Genomic DNA, 27467 nt, shown 5'->3' on the forward strand with positions numbered 1-27467 from the left:
CTCCTGGACTCAACTGGTCCTCCCGCCTGGTCCTTCAAAAGTGCTGGGACTATAGGCATAAGCTGCTACACCTGGTCAGAATTTTTTTTTTTTTTTTTTTTTTTTTTGAGATACAGTCTTCCTCTGTTCCCCAGGCTAGAGTGCAATGGTGTGATCTTGGCTCACTGCAACTTCCGCCTCCCCAGATCAAGTGATTTTCCTGCCTCAGCCTCTGGAGTAGCTGGGACTACAGGCATGTACTTCCATACCCAGCTAATTTTTTTTGTATTTTTAGTAGAGATGGGTTTTTGCCATGTTGCCCAGACTAGTCTTGAACTCCTGAGCTTAGGCAATCGGTTAACCTTAACCTCCCAAAGTGCGAGGATTACGGTTGTGAGCCACCATGCCTGGCCTTTTTTGTTTGTTTGTTTATTTTTGGAATTAGAGTCTTGCTCTGTCCCCCAGGCTGGAGTGCAGTAGCGCAATCTTGGCTCACTGCAACCTGTACTTCCCAGATTCAAGCGATTCTCATGCCTTAGCCTCCCAAGTAGCTGGGATTACAGGTGTAATTTTTTCCTGGCACATAATTTTTTTGTACATTTGTACAATGTGTTTTAAGTTAAATTTGATTTCAAAAGTCAAAAAGTTTTAAAAATTAAAATGTTTATACAAATGTTTCAGTAAGCTAAGGTTAATTTGTTATTGAACAAAGAAAAGTAGCTTTTAAAAATACCATAGACTTTAGAAAACACTGTAGCTTATATTTACAGTGTTTATAAAGTCTACTATAGTGTACTAGACCTACACATTTACTCACCACTCACTCACTGATTGACCCAGGGTAACTTCTAGTTTTATAAGTTCCATTCATGGTAAATACCTTCTGTAAGTACCATTTTAAATCCTCTATATTGTATTTTTACTATACCTTTTCTGTGTTTATATATGTTTAGATACACATATGTAAACCTTATATACACACATGTAAGGGCTGGGAATGATGGCTCACACCCCTAATCCCAGTACTTTGGGAGGCCAAGGCAGAAAGATGGCTTGAGGCCGAGAATTTGAGACCAGTCTGGGCAACATTGTGAGACTAGATATATACACACACACACACCCCACCTTAGCTGAGATGGTGGCATGCACCTGTATTTCTAGCTATTCAGGAGGCTGAGATGGGAGGATCACTTGAGTCTAGGAGTTTGAAGTAAAGGTGAACTATGATTATGCCACTGTACTCCAGCCTGGCTCACAGAGCGAGACTCAGTCTTTTGTTAAAACAAAAATTAAAACATTAAAAAAAAATAGATACAAAAATACATATATTGTGTTACGGTTGTCTGCAATCTTCTGTACAGTAATGAGCTATATAGGTTTGTAGCTTAGGAGTAATATGCTATACCGTAGAGCCTAGGTATACAGTAGGTGATACAATCTAGGTTTGTGTAAGTACATTCTGTGATGTTCTTATGATGAAACTGCTTAATGATGAATTTCTTGGAACATGTCTTCATGATTAAGTGATGCATGACTGTAGTTTAGTTTATATGTTTCTTTAGTTCAATGACTTATGGTTTTAAACAGATCTTAAGATTTTTCAGAAGGAAATAGTTGCTTTGAGGCAAGGTCTCTAGTGCCTACTTTTGAGCAAGAACAACGCTGACTCAGGTTTTACTATTCATTTGTAAGATGGGATAATGCTAAGTTAATCATGGAGTCTTTTTATCTCAGTAAAACTAGACCTATCACTTTTTGCTATGAAAGTATACTTTGAAAACTACATGCTAAAACATTACTTATGACAGGGAAAATAAAAATTTAAAGTTATAAGTTGGTTCTTGTTCACCTTTCATTTTAGTGTTTCATACGTGTCTTTTAATTTTATTCCTTTGTGCAGATTTTATTTATTTTTAAAAGGCTTTTGTGTTTCATGAGGTTTATACAAAGTAATTTATTTGATGCTGTCAAGTTTTTTGGAATTTTAAATCTTTAAAGCTATTTTTAAAATAAAACAAACTTATGCTGTAAGGCTCTTCAAATCATTATTTAATAAAGCTTAGAATTTAGATCGCTTAGAGCTGTAGTGATTCAGTAAGTAGGTGAACAATTTGTAGCATCTGTTAAAAATTCCACTGAAATTATTGGAACAAAATTTTCTTTTCTTTAAAAATACCCATTCTGAAGATTTTAAAATACTTTCATACTTACTCTTTCCTTTTTGCAGTCATTTTGAATCTCAATATCACAAATTTATAGCATGGTTCTTGATAAAGAACTGATGTGTAAAGAACTAATGTTGAGAATTGGATAGCTTTTGCAGAGTTACATCAGGATACATGCTGCTGCTATAAAAAGCCAAAGAAACTCAATTGCAATTTTATTGTCCAGTTTGATAGATTTCCTGCCACCTTTGTAGCAGGGAAGCTGTTTGTCACTGTATGCCTCTCCTCCAGCAGCCAAACTGGGTTTTATAAGCCGTAATAGGCTCTTCTAGTATAACTGTACTATGTTGGTTACTTTGGTCTCAGGGTTTTAAAGTGTGCACCTAGTAACCTTTGTGATTTCATTGCCTTATTTGTTGTCTAGGTTTTCATTTTTTTCCTTGTCTTTTTTTTTGGCTTCAAATTGAATATTTTTTTTGTGCTTAAATAGTAGTTTTTTCTCTTGGTATGGTAAAATGCTTTTACTCATTCATTAAAATTTAAATTAAGGCATTTAAAATATTCTGAAGTATGAGAATTTTCTAAACAAATAAAACCAACACCTTAGATACTGTATTTTGTCTAGACTCATATCGCCATTAGGAGAATAGGTTTCAGACTTAAAATGAATAAGATTAGTCATGCTGGAGTTTAAAGTATAATATGAATTGGACTTCCTCCTAAATGGTGAATTTGGGGATAAAGTCCTTAACTATCTTGATTATTTGAAATATCTGAAGATTTTACTTACTGTTTACTGTAATCTGATGAAATTTTAGTCACTGTATCTAAGAAGAAAGTACTATTTAGATTGGGTAAAAGCATGTGGAAGTAAGATTTTGTTTTTTTGTTTGTTTGTTTTGAGATGGAGTTTCGCTCTTGTTGCCCGACTGGAGTGCAGCAGTGCAATCTTGTCTCACTGCAACCTCTGCGTCCTGGATTCAAGCAATTCTTCTGCCTCAGCCTCCGAAGTAGCTGGGATTGCAGGCTTGCACCAACCCACCCGGCTAATGTTGTATTTTTAGTAGAGTTGGGGTTTCTCCATGTTAGTCAGGCTGGTCTCGAACTCCCAACCTCAGGTGATCCACCCGTCTCAGCCTCCCAAAGTGCTGGGATTACAAGTGTGAGCTACCGCACCCAGCAGGAAATAAGATTTTTAAAAAAAATTCTCTAATTGGTTTCTTAAAATTATTTTTAAAATAATAAGATATGAGCTGGCCTATAGAAAAATATATATGTGTTTATGGTAGCTGTATAAGAATAAAAGCGACTTGTTTGAAGAAATTTCAAAAGTTACAAAATTGGCTAGGCATGGTGACTCATGCCAGCCAGCATTTTGGGAGGTCGAGGCAGGTGGATCACTTGAGGCCAAGAATTTAAGACCAGCCCGGCCAACATGGTGAAACCCTGTCTCTACTAAAAATATGAACACTGCCCAGGAGTGGTGGTGCATGCCTGTGGTTCCAGCTACTTGAGGTTGGAGGTATGAAAATCACTTGAACATGGGATGCTGAAGCTGCAGTGAGCTGAAATTATGCCACTGCACTCCAGCCTGGGTGATGGAGTCAGACTCTATTTCACAAAAATTAAAAAAATTAAAAATTTCCACATTTCATGGATTGTCAGCACTTTATACTTCAGTTGCTACGTAATTCTTTAAAAATATATGATTTCTGTGTGTGTGTTTGTGTGTGCGTTTTTACCAAATTTAAATGGTACTTGAAAAAAAAAAAAAAAAGAGAGAGACAAGCTTACTATGCTGTCCAGGCTAGAGTGCCATTATATAGAGCACACTACAGCCTGGTACTCCTTGGCTCAAGTGATCCTCTCCCTTCAGCCTCTCCTGTAGCTGGGACTGCAGGCATGCACCTTTGTTCCTGGCTAAAAGTATTCTTAGCTTTATTTTTTATTTTTATTTTTTATTGCATTTTAGGTTTTGGGTTACATGTAAAGAACGTGCAAGATAGTTGCATAGGTACACATATGGCAGTGTGATTTGCTACCTTCCTCCCCTTCACCTATATCTGGCATTTCTTCCCATGCTATCTCTCCCCAACTACCCACCCCCTGCTGTCCCTCCACTATTCCCCCCAACAGACCCCAGTGTGTTGTGATCCCCTTCCTGTGTCCATGTGTTCTCATTGTTCAACACCTGCCTGTGAGTGAGAACATGCAGTATTTCCTTTTCTGTTCTTGTGTCAGTTTGCTGAGAATGATGTTCTCCAGGTTCATCGATGTCCCTACAAAGGACATGAACTCATCGTTTTTGATTGCTCCATATATTCCATGGTGTATATGTGCCACATTTTCCCTGTCCAGTCTATTATTGATGGAAATTTGGGTTGATTCCAGGTCTTTGCTATTGTAAACAGTGCTGTAATGAACATTCATGTTCACGTGTCCTTATAGTAGAATGATTTATAATCTTTTGAATATATACCCAATAATGGGATTGCTGGGTCAAATGGAATTTCTATTTCTAGGTCCTTGAGGAATTGCCACACTGTCTTCCACAATGGTTGAACTAATTTACACTCCCACCAGCAGTGTAAAAGTGTTTCTATTTCACCACATCCACTCCAGCATCTGTTGTCTCCAGATTTTTTAATGGTCACCATTCTAACTGGCGTGAGATGGTATCTCAATGTGGTTTTGATTTGCATCTCTCTAATGACCAGTGATGATGAACATTTTTTGATATGTTTGTTGGCCTCTTGTATGTCTTCTTTTGTAAAGTGTCTGTTCATATCCTTTGCCCACTTTTGAATGGGCTTGTTTGTTTTTTTCTTGTAAATCTGTTTGAGTTCTTTGTAAATTCTGGATATCAGCCCTTTGTCAGATGGGTAAACTGCAAAAATTTTTTCCCATTCTGTTGGTTGCCAATTCACTCTAATGACTGTTTCTTTTGCCATGCAGAAGCTGTGGAGTTTCATTAGGTCCCATTTGTCTATTTTGGCTTTTGTTGCCAATGCTTTTGGTTTTCTGGTCATGAAGTCCTTGCCTACTCCTATGTCCTGAATGGTTTTGCCTAGATTTTCTTCTAGGGTTTTTATGGTGCCAGGTCTTATGTTTAAGTCTTTAATCCATCTGGAGTTAATTTTAGTGTAAGGTGTCAGGAAGGGGTCCAGTTTCTGCTTTCTTCACATGGCTAGCGAGTTTTCCCAACACCGTTTATTAAACAGGGAATCCTTTCCCCATTGCTTGGTTTTGTCAGGTTTATCAAAGATTGTATAGTTGTAGATATGTTGTGTTGCCTCCGATGCCTCTGTTCTGTTCCATTGGTCTATATCTCGGTTTTGGTACCAGTACCATGCTGTTTTGATTACTGTAGCCTTGTAATATAGTTTGAAGTCCAGTAGTGTGATGCCTCCCGGTGTGTTCTTTTTACTTACAGTTGACTTGGCTATGTGGGCTCTCTTTTGGTTCCATATGAAGTTTAAAATAGTTTTTTCTAGTTCTGTCAAGAAGGTCATTGGTAGCTTGATGGGGATAGTGTTGAATTTGTAAATTACTTTGGGCAGTATGGCCATTTTCACGATACTGATTCTTCCTAACCATGAACATGGAATGTTTCTCCATCTGTTTGTGTCCTCTCTGATTTCGTTGAGCAGTGGTTTGTAGTTCTTGAAGAGGTCCTTTACGTTCCTTGTTAGTTGTATTCCTAGGTATTTTATTCTCTTTGTAGCAATTGTGAATGGCAGTTCGTTCTTGATTTGGCTCTCTTTAAGTCTGTTATTGGTGTATAGGAATGCTTGTGATTTTTGCACATTGATTTTGTATCCTGAGACTTTGCTGAAGTTGCTTATCAGTTTCAGGAGTTTTTGGGCTGAGACGGTGGGGTCTTCTAGATATACTATCATGTTGTCTGCAAATAGAGACAATTTGGCTTCCTCCTTTCCTATTTGAATACCCTTTATTTCTTTTTTTTTGCCTGATTGCTGTGGCTAGAACTTCCAGTACTATATTGAATAGGAGTGGTGAGAGAGGGCATCCGTGTCTAGTGCCAGATTTCAAAGGGAATGCTTCCAGTTTTTGCCCATTCAGTATGATATTGGCTGTTGGTTTGTCAAAAATAGCTTTTATTATTTTGAGATACGTTCCATCAATACCGAGTTTATTGAGGGTTTTTAGCATAAAGGGCTGTTGAATTTTGTCAAAGGCCTTCTCTGCGTCAATTGAGATAATCATGTGGTTTTTGTTTTTGGTTCTGTTTATGTGGTGAATTACGTTTATAGACTTGCGTATGTTGAACCAGCCTTGCATCCCCGGGATGAATCCTACTTGATCATGATAAATAAGCTTTTTGATGTGCTGTTGCAATCAGCTTGCCAGTATTTTATTGAAGATTTTTGCATCTACGTTCATCATGGATATTGGCCTGAAGTTTTCTTTTCTCGTTGGGTCTCTGCTGGGTTTTGGTATCAGGATGGTGTTGGTCTCATAAAATGATTTGGGAAAGATTCCCTCTTTTTGGATTATTTGGAATAGTTTCAGAAGGAATGGTACCAGCTCCTCTTTGTGTGTCTGGTAGAATTCGGCTGTGAACCCATCTGGACCCGGGCTTTTTTTGTGTGGTAGGCTTTTAATTGCTGCCTCAACTTCAGATCTTGTTATTGGTCTATTCATGGTTTTAACTTCTTCCTGGTTTAGGCTTGGTAGGATGCAAGTGTCCAGGAATTTATCCATTTCTTCCAGGTTTACTAGTTTATGTGCATAGAGTTGTTTGTAATATTCTCTGATAATGGTTTGTATTTCTGTGGAATCTGTGGTGATATCCCCTTTATCGTTTTTTTTATTTCATCTATTTGGTTATTCTCTTTTTTTAAAATTAATCTGGCTAGTGGTCTATTTTGTTGATCTTTTCGAAAAACCAGCTCCTGGATTTATTGATTTTTTTTTTTTTGAAGGGTTTTTCGTGTCTCTATCACCTTCAGTTCTGCTCTGATCTTAGTTATTTCTTGTCTTCTGCTAGGTTTTGAGTTTTTTTGATCTCGCTCCTCTAGCTCTTTCAATTTTGACCATAGGGTGTCAATTTTGGATTTCTCCACTCTTCTCATGTGGGCACTTATTGCTATCTATTTTTCTCTAGAGACTGCTTTCAATGTGTCTCAGAGATTCTGGTATGTTGTGTCTTCATTCTCGTTGGTCTCGAAGAACTTCTTTATTTCTGCCTTCATTTCATTTTTTATCCAATTAACATTCAAGAGGCAGTTGTTCAGTTTCCATGAAGCTGTGCGGTACAGAGTTAGTTTCTGAATTCTGAGTTCTAACTTGATTGCACTGTGGTTTGAGAGACTGTTTGTTATAATTTCCGTTCTTTTGCGTTTGCCGTGGAATGATTTACTTCCAATTATGTGGTCAGTTTTCGAGTAGGTATGATGTGGTGCTGAGAATAATGTATATTCTGTGGATTTGGGGTGGAGAGTTCTGTAAATGTCTGTCGGGTTTTCTTGTTCCAGGTCTGAGTTCACGTCCTGGATATCCTTGTTAATTTTCTGTCTGGTTGATCTGTCTAATATTGACAGTGGGGTGTTAAAGTCTCCCACTATTATTGTGTGGGAGTCTAAGTCTCTTTGTAAGTCATTAACAGCTTGCCTTATATATCTGTGTGCTCCTGTGTTGGGTGGGTATATATTTAGGATGGTTAGCTGTTCTTGTTGTATTGATCCTTTTACCATTATGTAATGTCCTTTTTTGTCTGTTGATGTTTGTTGCTTTAAAGTCTATTTTATCAGAGACGAGAATTGCAACTTTTGTTTTTGTTTTTTTTTTTTTTTTTTGCTCTCCATTTGCTTGGTAAATCTTCCTCCATCCCTTTATTTTGAGCCTTTGTGATCCTTGCATGTGAGATGGGTTTCCTGGATACAGCACAACGATGGGTTTTGGCTTTTTATCCCATTTGCCAGTCTGTGTCTTTTGATTGGTGCATTTAGCCCATTTACATTTAGGGTTAATACTGTTATGTGTGAATTTGATCCTGCCATTTTGATGCCAGCTGGCTGTTTTGCCCGTTAGTTGATGCAGATTCTTAATTTTGTTGATGCTCTTTAGCATTTGGAATGTTTTTGGAGTGGCTGGTACTGGTTGTTCCTTTCTATGCATAGTGCCTCTTTCAGGAGCTCTTGCAAAGCAGGCCTGGTGGTGACAAAATCTCTTGAGTATTTGCTTGTTCGCAAAGGATTTTATTTTTCCTTCACTTATGAAGCTCAGTTTGGCTGGATATGAAATTCTGGGTTGAAAGTTCTTTTCTTTAAGGATGTTGAATATTGGTCCCGACTCTCTTCTGGCTTGTGGGGTTTCTGCTGAGAGATCTGCTGTGAGTCTGATGGGCTTCCCTTTGTGGGTGATCCGACCTTTCTCTCTGGCTGCCCTTAGCATTTTCTCCTTCATTTCAACCCTGGTGAATCTGATGATTATGTTCCTTGGGGTTGCTCTTCTTGCAGAATATCTTTGTGGTGTTCTCTGTATTTCCTGGACTTGAATATTGGCCTTCCTTGCTAGGTTGGGGACATTTTCCTGGATAATAATCCTGAAGAGTATTTTTCACTTTGGATTCATTCTCTTCGTCACATTGAGGTACACATATCAAACGTAGATTAGGTCTCTTCACATAGTTCCACATTTCTTGGAGACTTTGTTCATTCCTTTTTGTGCTTTTTTTTCTAATCTTGGCTTCTCGTTTCATTTCATTGAGTTGATCTTTGACCTCTGATATCCTTTCTTCTGCTTGGTCAATTTGGCTGTTGAAACTTGTGCATGCTTCGCGAAGTTCTCGTGTTGTGTTTTTCAGCTCCATCAGTTCACTCAGGTTCCTCTCTAAGTTGTCCATTCTTGTTATCATTTCCTCAAATGTTTTTTCAAGGGTCTTAGTTTCTTTGCATTGAGTTAGAACATGTTCTTTTAGCTCATGGAAGTTTCTCATTACCCACCTTCTGAATTCTGATTCTGTCATTTCATCACACTCATTGTCAATCCAGCTTTGTTCCCTTGCTGGTGAGGAGTTGTGATCCCTTCTAGGAGGAGAGGTGTTCTGGTTTCAGGTGTTTTCCTCTTTTTGTGCTGGTTTCTTCCCGTCTTTGTGGAGTTATCCACCTGTTGTCTGTGTAGTTGCTGATTTTCAGATTCAGTCTCTGAGTGGACGTCCAGGTTGTTGATGATGACGTTATTTCTGTTTCTTAATTTTCCTTCTAACAGTCTGGCCCCTCTGCTGTAGGACTGCTGAGGTTCACTCCAGGCCCTGCTTGCCTGGGGATCACCTGCAGCAGCTGCAGAACAGTACGGGTTGCTACCAGTTTCTTCTTCTGTTATCTTTGTCCCATAATGATGCCCGCCAAATGTCAGTCTGATCAGTCTTTTGTGAGGTGACTCTTTGGATATACGGGGGTCAGGAAGCTGCTTGAAGAGACAGCCTGTTTTTTATAGGAGCTCAAGTGTTGAGCTGTGAGCTCCGTTGTTCTTTCAGAGCTGCTAGGCAGGTACGTTTAAGTCTGCTGCAGCAGAACTCATAAACTGCCTTTTTTTCCTCAGGTGCTCTGTCCCAGGGAGTTAGGGCTTTATTTATGAGTGTTCGTTTTATATTCCACCATTCTCCAAAATTATATTTGTTAAAATTGGTAGAGGAGATATTTTAAAAGATCTATTGATGTATACTTTGTTCCTTATCATTGAGCAGTAGTGAGGCTGCTTCAATAATATAACTCTTATTTTGTAGGTTAAATTCCTGTGAGTAGAATTTCCAGAGGAAGGAGTCTGCATGTTTTAAAAAATTTTAGTAGATATTGCTAAATTGCTCTCTAAAAATTTGTACTAGTTTATACCCTAGATTTGCGTGAAAGCATCTGTTTAGACTATTTTTAAGAAATTAAAATTGATCAAGATGACTTTCTTTTAAAAGAAACGATTAGAAGTTATTCTTTCATGTCATTGTTCTTTCTATATTTATAAATGGGGATAGTACTAACAACCCTTAGAATTGCTCTTATGTCAGTAATGCTTGATTTTACCAATGTATTTGTTACCTAAACCATTGTTGTGCATCATAATCTCTACAAAAGATCTCATGAATGGGACTTATGCTCGTTGATACTACATATGGGAAGATCCACCTTTTTTTAAAGATACGTCTTGTTTATCAAAGGCTGATAACTTAAGAATCAGAAATTAACATCATACTTAGCTGGTATTTTCATATGAAAACATGCAATGAAAAAGATGCCCTTGCTAAACATTGTCTGACAGCTTAAAAATTCTAAATTTTACAGGTTATACAGTTTTAATATATAGATTAAAAAGATAATATTAACATTTGGATGTATTGTGTTCATCTTTTATCTACTAATTAGTAAATTTGAGTCCCAATTAAGTTGAAAGTAATGGCAAAAGAAATGTTATAGTCATTAGCTCATAAGTTTCTTTAACTAGTAGTTTATAGAAGTGCTTTCCAAACATTACAAACAGCTATAGATTAGCCATCAAATGACTGTGAAGATTAATGACTAGTCTTTTAGCTGGGTAATTTAGAACAATATCTCGCAATTAATTAATTATCAGTTTTAAAGTCACAAATATCTTAAGGAAAACAGCCCCCAAAAAGATAATCTTGATAATTCATTTGCCATTTAGCTTTTAGACCATTGGAGTAAATAAATTAAGGGCAAATTTAAAAACCAACCAACTTTAGAATTTTAAAAGCATTTCAGATTCTGAAGTTAAATGCTTTTCTACCTATGGTTTTATACTCTGACTATTAATCAAATATGAAGCTAGAATAAATACATTTTCAGATATTTGAGATCTCAAAAAATTTCATTTATATGCATCCTTACCCAAGAAGACACTGCTGGATATTGAACAAAAGGAGAGAATAAAATAAACGGAAAGAAATGAAATATATGAAACAGAAGAGACAACATAGAAGAGAAATGAAGGGGATCTCCAGGACTATAGAAAGGGAGCTCCCCATAGCAGCTATGTAGTAGACAGATGACAGTCCATCTGGACTGGAGCAATTTGGCTCAGGACAGGTAGACCTTTATTCTTATTAAGAGTACTTAGCTTGCTTGCCTTGACCATGTGCTAATTAAGTTCCTGTTTTCCCTTCTAATTTGACTGCCTGAATCACCTGGAGATTCTCACTTTACTCCACAAAGACATGCTCTGGTTCGACCTACTTCTTAGGGTAAGGGCTCACCATGGTGAGCTTAGAATTGAAAAATATAAAGTAGTCTACTTCTCAGACCTTATTTATGCCAATATACTCTACCTGGTACACACCACCTCTGATAGATTCTCCAGTTCTCTTGACCTCTGTATTTCCTAATGACTTGCCTATAAGACTTCCCAGAAATAGCTTTACATGTTCTCTTAAATAAGCTAAAGCCCTGCTGGAGCTCACAGATTCTGTATATCTTGTCTTGTCTTGGGAGCCTCAGGTGTGGCAGTATTGCTTTTCAATATACAATTGGCTAGGTTTGTGTTAGACTTAGTATTTCAAACTAAACATAATGGGTATGTTTAGTAAACATGTTAGTAAAGTTTACAAGATAGTAAAACTATTCTTTAAAATTACCTGCCAAAGTTCTGTCCTCCAGGTAAAACTATTTATAAACAGTGAACAATAGAAATATCAGGATAGTAATTTCCTTCTGATTGTAGTGGAGAAGTAGGGAGTATAGTTGGGCAGGGCGCATAGGGGAATTGTGAGGTACTGGTAATGTTTTACTTCTTGACATGGGTGGTAGGTATGTGAAATTAAAAAAATTGTTGTTTCTTAATATGTACATATAAATTATATATATATACACACTCATTTTTATTGATCCATTGTATAATACAAATTATAAAAACTTTTAATATATATAAAATCAAAGCAAATGATTATTGAAAATGTCATTCTATAACACAGGCTATTGTAGAAATAAACGGCCTATTTTCAAAATGAGGTTGGTAATATGTAACCTGCTTCTTTTGATAATGATAATTGTTTTATTGGTACAGAAGTGCTCTCTCTAAAGTCAGTTTCCCAAACAGTAGGCTAACCAATCCTTTTTTTTTTTTTGAGAAGAAGTCTCACTCTGTCACCCAGGCTGAAATGCAGTGGTGCTATCTTGGCTCACTGCAACCTCTGCTTCCCGGGTTCAAGTGATTCTCCTATTTCAGCCTCCCAAGTAGCTGAGATTACAGGTGTGCACCACCAGCCCCAGCTGAGTTTTGTGTTTTTAGTAGAGAAAGGGTTTTGCCATGTTGCCCAGGCTGGTCTTGAACACCTGACCTCAGGTGTTTCGCCCAACTTAGCCTCCTAAAGTGATGGGATTACCATCACTGATTTTTTTTTTTTTTGATAAAAAGATTTCTAAGTTTTAGAATTAAGAACATATTTACAATTAAGAGAAATATTTACAAATATTCAGTTAGGAAAATATTTATTCCCCGAACATTTTTATTTTTAGGTATATCACATGGCATGAATGTTCTGTATATGTTGTGAGTAAAGGCTAGTTAATATCAATAGAAGGAAATTTTTGCATCGAGAGTCATTTTTACTTTTGTTTGCTTTTCATCTATGTGCATACTCCTGTGATTCAATAAAGCCTATAGATTTTCGTGCTTAAAAAAATCAGCTTTTCTTCTTGTATTATCCTACCATCCTCTTATACTATGGCTCAATAAAGATTTATTGAATGAATGTCCAATTTGCTGTATATAATAATGTAGATTACAGAAACAAACACCTTTGAGATTAATAAACTATAATTATGCTTATACTTTCTGCATGTATGAAAGTTTTTTGGCATTTTTGTTGCAAGGGGTGATGGGGGTTAACATTGAAACATCAATGGAAATCACATGATAGTGGCCATACAATAATCCATAAGAGATTTAAAACATTCTAAATTTTGTGACATTAACAAGTACAGCTCTCTCTTTAAAAAAATTTACTTTTTCAGTTGTTTTCTATTTATTTGGGTAAAAGGCAAAGCATGATATAGAAATGTTCACAGTACCTAATATATAATAATCACTCACATTTAAATGGAATGAATGGATGTATGTATGGATCAGTTGAAACATTCAGACTATTTTTGACTAGTTCAAACTTTGGAAATTATGGTTAAACTTTGGGGAAAGGCTTGATCTTTTTTCTCCCATTGCTAAAATAATTTGTATTCATTAGCTTAGTGAGATAATGGTTTTGTAGCTTAATAGATAATATGTAGAGCTACTGTAATGGTGAGCATAATTAACTGATATTTTTAATCTCTCCTGTGGACAATTTCTGGGGAAATTGGTATTCAAAACAGTTGAAACAAGTGCCACCCAGTGCATAAAACACTTCCCAATGGTACATACTTAGATTCTGGTACAAGTTATGGTAGCCATTAGAATAGTGTATCCTTTTCCTATACATGTTTAAGAATAGGCTAATGATTATGTTCTTGTTGTGGTTTCATGCTACACTACTTGTTAACATTAAAACTGGCTGTCATTTTTAATGAGTAGGTTTTTGCGATTAACTTATATTTATCATTCTACTAAAATAAAATATAGGGAAATTAAGCTTCATCGTATTATATAAACTATGTATTTGAAAATTATTTAATTTTATATATTGTATTCTGTGTTTATTTCTCATGCATATTTTAAGTGATTGTACATTTTTCACCTAGGTCACTTTTGAAATACACAAAGAAAACCTTGCCAATATATTTAGGGAACAGCAAGGAAAAGCTGATGAAGAAATAGGGCCCTGTTCTTCAGCTTCAGTTGAAGCAGCCTCTGTCATTAGAAGGGATGTTAATGTCTCAGTAGGATCCCAGCAATCAGATAGGAAGGATTCTCCTGTCTATCCTTGTTTCACCACAAATGGTAATGAAAATTCAAGTATAGAGAAGACATGTTTACTAGAATCTGCATCTAATATTGAACTGCAAACTACTAATACATCTTATGAAGAAATGAAAACTAAGCAAGAAAATCAGGAGTTACCAGATGAAGGCACGAGGGAAGAAACATTGACAAATGAGACAAGGAATGCAGGTGATTTAGACGTATCTTCTGACATATTAGAAGCTGTGACTATTTCTTCTAATTCTTTTATAACAACTGGCAAAGATTCAATGACTGTCAATGAAATAACTACTTCTAAAAGTTCTCCTTCAGAAGAGGATGCTTCAGAGATGCCAGAGTTCTTGGATAAGTCTATAGTAGAGGAAGAGGAAGATGATGATTATGTGGAACTGAAAATAGAAGGCAGTCCTACTGAGGAAGCTAGTCTACCCACAGAGCTCCAAGATAATAGTTTGTCTCCAGCTGCATCTGAAGCCAGTGAAAAACTGGACATGTTTGGCAATGATCACAAATTAATATGTCAAGAAGGAACACCTGTTGCTGAAAAGCAAACTAATACTGAAACTCAATATTCTAAAGATTCTGGAATTCAGACTATGACAGCATCAGGATCTTCAGCTAGGTCACCAGAAACTACTGTTTCCCAAAGAGGTGTAGAATCAGACCTGGGTCAGATGCTGGAGGAAGAGAGAAAAGCAACTAACCTCACTAGAGAAACTAAATTAATTAGTGATTGTCATGGTAATGCCTCTGAGGTTTCTGCTGCTTCTGAGCAAAAGATTGCCAAGTTGGATGTTTCCAGTGTTGCTACAGATACTGAGAGGCTGGAATTGAAGGCGAGTACAAACGCAGAAGCACCTCAACCTCATCGACATGTACTTGAGGTGATTTTATATATTGTCTTCTTCAAGTATTTTTTCACTGAGTTAAAAAAAGGGCAAGCATATATACTTAAATTTTATTTTGGATTTGGTTCATATTGTATTCTCTAATAAATGCAGTGAAGGTGAAGATTGTATTTCAGATCATTAGCACAGTGTTTAGCAGTTAGTGTAAGTACATTAAATGGCAGCTTTTATTATTTTTACCATAGCATGATCAAAAGTTAGCACTTTGAATGATTGGTATAATTTCAGTTTATAAAACAAATATTGGAAACACTTGCATTTTACTTTTTATTTGACTAACCCAATCTTAGTACATTATTTTCCAATAAGCTCTACGGTTACCTACCTGCCAGTTGGTAATTTTAGTTACCAAGCGTGTGATTTAAAATTGTATTATGAAGTCTATAAAAGAGAGGAGTCTTTGTGAGATCCAAAGGCACAGCCTTCTCCTCTATCCGTATCTCAGAGTGACCCATGAGACAATGCTTGGTAGTGTGTTGTCATTTTCCACTTTATTCAGTCCTTATCCTCTATCATCCCACCTTCCTTTTTTTGTTTTTGTTGGTTTGTTCTTCATTATGTTATCACAGTTTTTATTTGTTCTTCATTCTAGCCACTTCATAATCCAGATGCCATTTAGATTTTAAATACTGCCTTTCTTTTAGGCTAAGGTTCAAAACTAATAACTGTTACTTGATTCCTTTATACAATGCTACATAGTGGTAAATACTCAACATGATTCCAATCTAGTTACTTTTGAATTGTGGTAGTTTTAAACTTTTGATGCTTTGCTTATATATACTAAAATATTAATGTTATTACTCACTGATAATTTTTCTCTCTCTACTTTGGTTCTTTAGTGTTTTAAAATGTGTTAGATGAATTGCATAGAAGCTACTAAATTGTTTACTTTTCTAAAACCCTCTGTTGAAGTTGAACTTATTTTATTACTTTTTAAATTTTCCGCATTAGATGTCAAGGCAACCCGAGCAGCCAGGGCAAGGAATAGCACCAGATGCAGTTAATGGACAAAGGAGAGATTCCAAATCTACTATGTTTCATATTCCTGAGTTCAACTGGTCTCAAATGCATCAGCGTTTGCTCACTGATCTGTTATTTTCAATAGAAACAGATATACAGATGTGGAGAAGGTTTGTCTATATGTTTGTTATGGAAGATATGTATAAACCTAGTCTTTATTTTCAAAGAAGTCTATAGAAGCACTTTGTAATTTTAGACATTTGCTTAAAATGTAGAATAGTAATTATTCTATGCTAGAATTTTACTGAATTAACTTTTATTCTCCATTATAAGAATGGAATCCTTATCTGGATTACAAAAACATGAAAAGCAGAGGTTTCTCTTTTAAAAAAAATTATAGTGATTTCCTGTAGCAATTTTATAGCATGGAATTTACCAGAAGGTAGTTCTATCAAGTTCGTTTATTACTAGAAGTGTTAAAAAACAATTAGGATAAGTATAACATTTTAATATTTCCAATGTATTCTTAGCATTAAAAAATCTGTGTAGTTCAAAGTATCCTTCATTGTATGATTTATTATTTTAAAAGTACCTAATTTGTTTATTTTTATTTGTGTAAGATTCTTGTTATGTTTAAAAGCATTTCATAGGCATTACAGAAGAAAATTCATTTTTAGTAGCACATTTACCTCATAATTTTTGTCACATGATTTCTCAGGTTTGTTCCCAGTTAGGATAATTTTCTTCAACTTTTTATAACAAGTGTAAAATGAATAGTATTTATATTTCAGCACTGAAAAAGACCATGGATAGTAACTACTGATATGGAATGGTCTGTTTCTTCTGAAGAAGTATACATCCCCTTCTGCATTATCTTCCCTCAGTTTTCAAGATGAAGCAAAAGCGCCTTCTTATCCTCCCTCCCTTCAAGTAGGGATACTGTGATTTCCTTTCTTTAGCTTTATCAGTAAACATCATTTATCTTTGGACAGCCATTCAACAAAGACAGTTATGGACTTCGTGAATAGTGGTGATAATGTCATCTTTGTACACAACACAATTCATCTCATCTCTCAAGTGATGGACAATATGGTCATGGCTTGTGGGGGTATACTGCCATTGCTTTCAGCTGCTACATCGGCTACAGTAAGGACTTAATTACTATATAAAAGTGGTGTGAAAACATGAGTGTTATGTAACTTGATTGACTAAAACTTAAATGTGGTGGTTACCATGCGTCATAGATGTTATAAATAAAAAAACAATAGGATCTTTTACTTACCTTAGAATCTGGTCTAGTAATGAAATAACTGAAAGAATGTTGGTTCCCTAGGTATGAGTCAACTAGTGAAAGAATATGGTCCATGTGTTTCACCTGTATGTTTCTGTTGCTCCTCCTTACCCTCCTACCTTTTTTAGATGAAATAATAAGTATAAATCACTCTGTGTTGCTAGGTTTCTGAAAGTCTGACTTGTAAAATCTATAAGTTTTAGAAGTATATCTGGTAATAATTTTTTTTAGAATATGTATATAAATGTTAAACTTTTTTTCTTACAGCATGAACTGGAAAATATTGAACCTACTCAAGGCCTTTCAATAGAAGCCTCTGTGACATTTTTGCAGAGGCTAATTAGCCTTGTGGATGTGCTTATATTTGCAAGTTCTCTTGGCTTTACTGAAATTGAAGCTGAAAAAAACATGTCATCTGGAGGAATTTTGCGGCAGTGTCTCCGACTGGGTGAGTGTTAAAAACCATTGAAAATTTACTTAAAAAAATTTTCAGTAATTCAGAGATGACATTGGAAATTATTCATCTTCTGTTGATGAGAAAATATGTGCTAGCTTATTCATTATATGGTTACTTTTTAATGTACTATGCATAGTAGTAGTTGGTAAGTTGGATGGGGAAGGAGGAGGATATATTTTGAAAAATTTACCACTGGATAGTGGCTCACGCCTGTAATCCCAGTACTTGGGAGGCCGAGGCAGTTGGATCACATGGTCAGGAGATTGAGACCATCCTGGCTAACACGGCGAAACCCTGTCTCTACTAAAAATACAAAAAAATTAGCTGGGCATAGTGGTGTGTGCCTGTAGTCGTAGCTAGTCAGGAGGCTGAGCAGAAGAATTGCTTGAACTCAGGAGGCAGAGGTTGCAGTGAGCCGAAATCGCGCCACTGCGCTATAGCCTCAGGGACAGAGTGAGCCTCTGTGTTTAAAAAAAAAAAAAAGAATTTACTGCAACAATCTTGCATGTTCTTCACATGTACCCCAAAACCTAAAGTGCAATAAAATACATATATTTAAAAAAAAAATTTACTAAAGTGATTTTGGCCAGCAGTTTCCACTCTCCCTCATCCCTTTCTTTTTTTCTTTTTTCTTCCTGAGATGGTAGTCCTGCTATGTTGCTGAGGCTGGTCTCAAAATTCTGGGGTCAAGTGATCCTGCTTCCTCATTCTTTCTAATAGCTAGAATTATAGGTGCTCCCAATCTCTTTTTGCTCCAAAGTGTGATTCTGAAATTTTAAGGAGATACATAAACATAAGGTGATTAATAAAAGCAAGGTGATTCATAAATTTGATGATCTTGTTAAAAATGCAGATTAGATTGTATAGGTCTAGGCCGGGTGTGGTGGCTCACACCTGTAATCCCAGCACCTTGATCACCTGAGGTCAGGAGTTTGAGACTAGCCTGGCCAACATTGCTGAAAACCTGTCTTTACTAAAAATACAAAAATCAGCCAGGTATGGTGGTATGCATCTGTAATCCCAGCTACTTGGGAGGCTGAGGCAGCAGAATCGCTTGAACCTGGGAGGTAGAGATTGCAGTGAGCTACGATCACGCCACTGTACTCCGGTCTCGCATCAGAGCAGGAATGTGTCTCAAAAAAGTAAAAGATTATAGTGGTCTAGAGTGAGGCCTAAAATTGACTACAAAGTCCCAGGTGATGTTAATGCTGCTTCTCTTACAAACACACTTGAATAATATTGCTCTAAACTAGCATCATTCAAGTACAGCTTTTATTTAAAAAAGCTGTGGTAATTTGTTAATGCAGTTAATAAAATCATCAAATCTCTGTTCTTTACCTGGAAACACTTCTTCCCTAGGTAAAAGTAAAAATACATGAAATGACTTTTTTTTTTTTTTTGAGACTGTTGCCCAGGCTGTAGTGCAGTGGCTCGATCACGGCTCACTACAATCTCTGCCTCCTGGGTTCAAGCAATTCTCCTGCCTCAGCCTCCCAAGTAGCTGGGACTACAGGCATGCGCCACCATACCCAGCTAATTTTTTTGTATTTTTAGTAGAGACAGGGTTTCACCATGTTGGCCAGGATGGTCTCTGTCTCCTGTCCTCGTGATCCACCCACCTCGGCCTTCCAAAGTGCTGGGCTTACAGGCCTGAGCCACCGTGCCCAGCTGAAATGACTTTTTAGTGCCAACTGGACTTCCTTAGGTGAAACAAAAAACAAAAAAACAATTTTTTTTGCATAACTTTCCTTCTATATAATTGTAAGTATCGAGACTTTGTTTGATTTTATTATTAAATCAAGAGAAAGTGGTGAGGAGAGAAGGCAGAAGAAATGGAAGCAAACCATTAGGAGCCATGGTCATATGAAGAGACAAAGAGACGTAATATGGAAGTGGGAATCTAATTAGTTAATGACATATTTTTTCATCTTTAGCAAGAAGATCTGTTACATAAACTAATGTATACTTGTGCTTTTTGGTACAAATATGATTTTTACTCAAAATGCTATTTGAAGTATTTAATAGTATTTACTTTATAAAATTCCAAGTATTTTATATTTACTAATAAATGGCATATCCAGCTATTCTGAATAACTTGGATTAACAATTAAGTTGTTTTAAAATTTAAATTAAGAGACATTCAAGTTGGTGAGCATAATAGAAGAAAAGCTATTATTTATTGATTACTGTCATTTGTCATTGTTGATTTTATGGTGAAAATTTTGCTTTTTTTATTCATGAGGAAATTGAAGATCAAAGAAATTGGGAAACTTATCTTTAACTAAAAAGCTATAATTGGTGACGGTAGAATTTGACTACTATACTTTTGTCTAACCAGTGCTACTCTTTCTATTGTAGTATACTTCTTTAACCTTTCTATTAGTAATTAAAATATTTAGACTTTATTGCTTTGTGTGTGCCATTTTCACAGCCTTTCACTTTCCTAAAAAGAGTACATTTCTAGAATTAAAAGTACAAGGCTGTACTAGCAAAGCTTTACTCGAGCAGATTCAGAAGCTAGGGAAATATTCTATGTTCCTAATTTTTCATAGCCATAGAAAAGAATTAAGAGATAATTTAATCTGCCTCAGTACCATTTGTTCTTATATATGGAAATGAGACTTAAAAAATAATTTGTCCACGATTATTTAATAGAGTATGGTAAGCTAAGTAAACAGTCCAAATGTGTGGTTTTTAAAAATTGTATAAATTTATAGGGTACAAGTACAATTTTTTTACATACATGGATTGCTTAGTGGTGAAGTCAGGGCTTTTAGGGTATTCATCATGGGAATAACATACATTGTACCATTAAGTAGTTTCTCATCATCCAACCCCCTTTCACCCCTCATTCTTCTGAGTCTCCATTTTCAGTCATATACACTCTACATCCATGTATACACACTATTTAGCTCCCACTTATAAGTGAGAACATACAATAGTTGTCTTTCTGTGTCTGACTTGTTTCAGTTAAGATAATGACCTCCACTTCCATCTATATTGCTGCAAGAGACATGATTTCTTACTCTTTTACAGTGGCATAGTATTTCATTGTGTATATATACTACATTTTCTTTATCTGGTTATCTGTTGTTGGACACTGGTGTCCTGTTTGTTTTCTGGGGTTGGGGTTTAAAAGTTAGGATGGCAGCAATAAGTAACTGATTGAAACCAGGAAATGAGGTGTGGTTTTTAACTTTGTAATGCAGACCCAAATTTGATTTTATGCAACCTGTGAAAAAGGTTGTATGGCAAGTATTTCCTGGGTCTGATAGCAAATTTGACAAAGTAAAATATTTCTAGGGTCTGATGCTAAATTTGACAAAGTTTTATTCCATATTCTCTCTTCTTCCCCTTATCCCCTCCTTATTTCCTTTCAACTTCTATTGCTTTCTTTGGGCACTTTTTAGAATACTTTTTTTCTAAATTCTCATGTCTGCTAGCCATATGGTAGGCCAGTGATTGTTTGTGAAGTTCCCACGTAAGTTTGCTATTTTGTTCCTAATTTGCTGTCCCTCCGTTGCTCGGTTCAAGTACCTTGAGTGCTACAGATTTGGTGGGAATTTATATGATTACATGGTATCAAGCAGTTTATAGTGAAGTGTGCATAATGTACATCATTTAAAATTCAAAATTAATTTCTAAGTAATCTAACTGCCTGATTTTTGGGAGCCTTAGGTAATTTTAGACTGTATATTAATCAAATTCCCTTTCTATCTCCCATTTTCTAAGCAGTTTTAATGAATGCTAGTAAATGCTGGACCCTATAAAGCTTCTTTTAACTATAACCTCTATCAGTCTCAATATCATACTGTAATGATGCACTATAAGAAAAATGCCAAAATTTCCAGTTTAACTAATTTACTTTAATGATGGTAGTAGAAGATTGTTATGTAGACTAGTTCATGGTAATATGCTTTGTTCTCTGTTTTCTTCGATTTCTTTCAATTCTTTTCTTCCCTATCCTTAATAAAAGATTGTCCCAGTTAGCTTAGTTGAGATCTAAGAAACAGAAGCCTATTAAAATTCCTGAGCTAATTTCTTTTCAGTAAACCCTAAAGGTTTAGACCACTGGGCCATACTGCTTCCCTAAATCTTAACTGGGCTACAGCATGGAATCTAACAATATCAGACAACCAACACTAGACAATAAAGTCTAGGGATGTTATAGGAATATGCTGAATATCATCTCTTTTGAATAAAATCTTACGTAAATCATATTGTGTAGTTGATGGTTTTTACTTCCATAATCTTAAATAGTAACTTTTCTTTCCCGATCTTTTCCTTAAAATAAATTACAGTGTGTGCAGTGGCAGTAAGGAATTGCTTGGAGTGTCAACAGCATTCACAACTGAAAACTAGGGGAGATAAAGCCTTGAAAACAATACATAGCTTTATTCCCTTAGGGAAATCTGCAGCAAAGGTAAGTATACAGATTAATTTTCAAAAAGCATACTCCTGTTTTACAATTAAGATTTTAAATTTTATTTCAACATAAAGTTAAATCTGGCAGAGATTAAAATAGTTACTTTAGGCCTGGACATAACATTCAAATATTTGTGTTTAAATATACAGTAAAGATTTGTTTATACTCAATCTTGTCTGCTTTTCCAAATGTTTACTTTTCTTGTTTCTGTGATACCTTTTCCTTCACATAATGTCATTTTTTTCCTGCATGCCATCTTTTCCTGCAGCCCCCCAAAGAAGAAAGAAGTATACACACACAAAAAAAAAAGTGGGGAAAGGAATGGTATAGCTTTGCTTATCTGGTTCTTGGAATACTGTGTTTATTTTTAAAGAGTATCCGTGTAATGTGTGTGTGTGTGTATATATATATATACATACATATGTACTTTTTTTTTTTTTTTTTTAATCTTAAATAGAGCCCAGTGGACATTGTGACTGGTGGTATATCTCCAGTAAGAGACTTTGACAGGCTTCTACAGGACATGGATATTAATCGGCTTAGGGCAGTTGTTTTCAGAGACATAGTAAGTTACAATATTTCTTTAACATACTCTCTTAACTGATGCATATTTCCCCTTAGACCTAATATATTGAGATTAAAATTTATTTGTGATATAAAATAGTGTAGCAGAGATAGAAAGGTTAGAAACCAGTTCTTTTGACACTGATTTTAGAAACAAAGAATATTAGAAAGGATAGTCTACATAAAGGGAGCTATTAAATCAGTGTAATGTTATTAAAAGGAATAATGTATTATTAAATAGTAAGCACTCTAAGTGCTATACATGTACTCATTAAGTCTAACCACTTTTGAGCTGTACTATTATCATTTCCATTTTGTAGATGAATAAATATGAGGCATGTAGAGCTTGAGTAACATCTCCAAGCTATTGTTGATAGACAGTGATAAAATCAGGATTCAAACCCAGTGGTATTAATTCTAAAATTGATGCTCTGAATGTAATAAAATGTTCATCCCCCAGCAGTATTAATTCTAAAATTGATGCTCTGAATGTAATAAAATGTTCAACTTCTGAATGGCATATTATTTTACTGAATATTGGATATTTTTTCCTCAAAGGTATTCTAATGTGATAAAAAGGTGCATGATGATGTTGCTCTCAGTTTGGTGTTTTTGATGAAAAACACTTTTGAAGATGAAAAACAGTTTTGTTTCGGCTGATTTTGATAGAAAACTGCTAATTCTCATGTAGACAATTTAAAGTTATATAGAAAGTGTAAAGATGAAAGTAAAAATAATTTGTAATTGCACTCATCAGCATTTGGAATATTATCATTAGTAAATATTTGTTAAATAATTACTATATATTTTATATATATATTTCTTATAAACTTTCTAATCTCAATTTTTCTTTTTCCGTCTCTTTTTTCAATAGTTTGGTTCTCTTTAGTTCTTGACTAGGTTTTTATACACATGTAGAACTTACAGTATTATCACTACTTAATAGTATTAAATACTAACTGTGTATTAAACATAATACTGGATGCTCTTATCAGGGGTCCCCAACCCCCTGGCCACTGACCTGCACTTAGGCCGCACAGCAGGAGGTGAGCAGAGAGTGAGGAGCGAAGCTGAGCTCCGCCTCCTGTCAGATCAGCAGCAGCATTAGATTCTCATAGGGGCATGAATCCTACTGTGAACTGTGCATGCCAGGGATCTTGGTTGCGTACTCCTTATGAGAATCTAATGATAAATGTAATGTGCTTGAATTATCCTGAAACCATGACCCCCATCTCCACCTCATGCCTTACCCCCACAGGTTCATGAAAAAATAGTCTTCATTGTGAAACCAGTCCCTAGTGCCAAAAAGGTTGGGTATCGCTGCTCTATATGTATTCTCTTCTTTCATTCTCACAATAATACTATGAGGAAGTTAGCAATATTTGATTAAGTAATATGCTTAATATTATACAATTAGTAAGAGGTGAAAGTGAATTTAGGACTTAGGGAATTTTGATCTCTTTCAGGACTCCTGAAATTTTGATCTTAATTAAAAGGCTATATTGCCTTCTTAGATCTCAGTTCTCTAGTAGCTGTTATTATTCCTTTAATTAAGAAGCTATCAACTTTTTTTTCCTCTGGAAACCTTTGAATGTGGTCAATTTGAGGACCAAATGTTGCTGTTTTATGCTCTGTCCATTTTTTTTTCATTGGGCAGGTTCTGAGTGTATTGTTCATAACGTTATATTTCCTAGAATGATCTTTAAAATATGGAATTAACCACATGTGGTAGTACATGCCTATAGTCCTACCTACTTGGGAGGCTGAGGTGGAGAGGGTCACTTGAGCCCAGGAGGTCAAGGTTACCGTGAGCTATGATTGTGTCAATACACTCCAGCTTGGGTGACAGAGTGAGACCCTGTCTCTTCAAACAAACAAACCAAAAGAGTAGAATAGATGATGTTACTCTTTTTCTTTTAGAATTCTCTAATAGCACCTTTAATGCATAAATGGAATCTGAACTCCTCACAGTGTCTCTGGATGATTTGGCTCTTACAGGACCTTCTAACCAGTTATTATATCACAATATTCTGCAAACAAAATATCTCTTTTACTATATGATTACTGAAAGTCATAAATAATTTTAAGTATTTTGTAATTATAAAAGTTATATAATCATTTTATAGGAGTTTTAGAAAAAAGAAAACACTATTTTTACATCCTAGAGTTTAGCCTCTTTTGGGAACAAAAGGAAACTTTGATGAAAAAGGAAATGATCTAAGATTGAGGACATAAAGAAATTACTACCTTGAGATTAAGAGCTAAGGTTTTTAATCACACTAATCTGAGTTCAGATTTGCTTTTTTACATACTATATATGTCCTTAAGTAAGTTGCTTCTTTAAGCCTTATCTTATTCAAGTTTGCTAATAAATACATATGAAATACACAGCATAGTGCCTGGCTTAAAGTAAGTATTCAATAAATGACAGCTAAAATGGAAAGCAAATCTATTTCAGGAGTTAGGATTTAAATATAAAAGATTTATGGGATATTTTTTCTTAGGGGCCAACAATTAGGCATGTACTATAAACTTTGTGTGGTAGTTAGTAAATGTTCAACATATTAATGGGCTAAGAAAGGATTTAGATTGGCATAACATTTATAACAGACTAACAAGTTAAGGACAAGTAAATTATTTGCCTGCATTTTGAATATTAATATCATTAGCAGCAGTTATTACAACAGATGGCAGAATTGTGTGGCAGAAGAACATGGGTATGTCTAGAGAAAAGGGGTGGTTTATAAAAAAGACAAATGTACCTTTACTTTTTCCAATAAGACTAAGAAGTCATTACACATGGGCCTGCAAAATGCCAGAGATCACAAATATGTCAAAGAGTTGAATCAAATGGATATATTCAAATCGAGCCTATCTTCTTTTTTGATTATATCCAAAACTTTTGCCATTATGTATTAACCGTTAGTCTAATTTGTACCATTAGTTTCCATTTATAGTCCTACTTCATTTTATTGTGCTTTGCTATTGCAGATTGCTGATTGCTGGATTTTTTACAAATTTATGGTTTTTGGCAACCCTGTGTTGAGCTAGTCTATCTGTGCCATTTATCCAACAGCATGTGCTTACTTTATGTCTTTATGTCATATTTTGGTAATTTTTATGATATTTCAGCCTTTTCATTATTATTATTTATCTGTTATGGTGATCTGTGATCAGTAATCTTTGGGGTTACTATTGTAATTGTTTTGGGGCACCACAAACCACACCCATTTAAAACAGTGAACTTAATCGATAATGTTGTCTGTGTTCTGACTGTGCTACCAACTGGCCATTTCCTTCTCTCCCACTCTTCTTGAGAAGGGCCATTCCCCTGTTTCTCTATTCCCTGAGATACAATAATATTGAAATTAGGCCAATTATAGCCCTGCAATGGCCTTTAAGGGTTCAAGAGAAAGGAAAATTTGCATGTCTCTTACTTTAAATAAAAAGCTAGAAATGATTAAACTTAGTGAAGATGGGCTGGGCGTGATGGCTCAAGTCTATAATCCCAGCACTTTGGGAGGCCGAGGCGGGTGGATCACGAGGTCAAGAGATCGAGACCATCCTGGTCAACATGGTGAAACCCTGTCTCTACTAAAAATACAAAAAATTATCTGGGCATGATGGCACGTGCCTGTAATCCCAGCTACTCAGGAGGCTGAGGCAGGAGAATTGCCTGAACCCAGGAGGCGGAGGTTGCGGTGAGCCGAGATTGCGCCATTGCACTCCAGCCTGGGTAACAAGAGCAAAACTCTGTCTTAAAAAAAAAATAATAATAAAAATAAAAATAAGCTTAGTGAAGATGATATATCAAAGCCGATACAGGCCAAAAGCTGGACTTCTTGTGTCAAGCATTTAGCCAAGTTGTGAATACAAGTGCAGATCATTAAAGGAAATTAAAAGTAAACGATTGCTCCAGTGAGCAAATGACTAAGAAAGTGAAACAGCTTTATACTGTTGAGTTGAAGATAATTTCAGTGATCTGTACAAAAGATCAAACCAGCCACACTATTTGCTTAGGCCAGAGCCTATTTCAGATAATGCCTCTCTTCAATTCTGGAAAGGCTAAGAGAAATGAGGAAGCTGCAGAAGAAAAGTGAAGCTAGCAGAGGTTGGTTCATAAGGTTTAAGGAAAGAAGCTGTCTCCATATCAGAAAAGTACAAGGTGAAGCAGTAAGTTCCGAAGGCCTAGCTAACAAATTGATGAAGGTGGCTACACTAAGCAACAGATTTTCAATGTGGACAAAACATCTTTTATTGGAAGAAGATAACATCCTACAACATTCCTATCTACCAAGAAGTAAATGCCTGGCTTCAGTGTTACAAAGGACACCTGATTCTCTTGTTAGGGAGCAATACAGCTGGTGACTTTAAGTTGAAGCCAACGCACATTTACCATTCAAAAAATCCTAGGACTTTTAAGAATTATGCTAAATCTACTCTGATTATGTTTTATAAATGGAATGACAAAGCCTAGATAATAATGCATCTGTTTACAGCACAGCTTACCGAATATTTTAAGCCCACTATTGAGACCTGCTGTTAGAAGAAAAGAGTCTTTTCAAATTACTACTTATCATTGATAATAAATATGGTCACCCAAGAGCTCTGATCAGTTATACAAGTTGATTCATGTTATTTTCTTGCTCGTTAGTTCATTCTGCATTGCATGGATTAAGGGTCATTTCGACTTATTTAACAAATACTTTGTCTTATTTTTAAGACATATATTTTGTTAGGCTGTAGCTGCTATACATAGTAAATCCTTTGATGGATCTGGGCAAAATAAATGGAAAGTCTTCTGGAATTGATTCACTGTTGTAGATACCAT

The 27467-nt window shown here is 35.6% G+C and overlaps 1 protein-coding gene across 6 annotated transcripts in view; it reads left to right on the forward strand.

The window, feature by feature from the left end:
• Positions 1-27467, forward strand: part of LRBA (LPS responsive beige-like anchor protein) — a 772728-nt gene that overhangs the window by 152841 nt on the left and 592420 nt on the right. For 5 of the 6 annotated variants that reach the window (XM_017970205.4, XM_035294467.3, XM_008992610.5 and 2 more), the window contains 6 exons: positions 13850-14914; positions 15890-16068; positions 16891-17044; positions 17457-17637; positions 21948-22069; positions 22530-22637. In XM_017970205.4, coding sequence (XP_017825694.2) covers positions 13850-14914; positions 15890-16068; positions 16891-17044; positions 17457-17637; positions 21948-22069; positions 22530-22637 — 1809 coding nt within the window. Of the gene's footprint in view, positions 1-11230; positions 11362-13849; positions 14915-15889; positions 16069-16890; positions 17045-17456; positions 17638-21947; positions 22070-22529; positions 22638-27467 lie in introns of those variants that run through there. The other variant, XM_017970208.5, reaches the window with a different exon arrangement.

This window comes from Callithrix jacchus, chromosome 3, assembly GCF_049354715.1.
Source record: "Callithrix jacchus isolate 240 chromosome 3, calJac240_pri, whole genome shotgun sequence".
Classification (NCBI taxonomy): domain Eukaryota; kingdom Metazoa; phylum Chordata; class Mammalia; order Primates; family Cebidae; genus Callithrix; species Callithrix jacchus.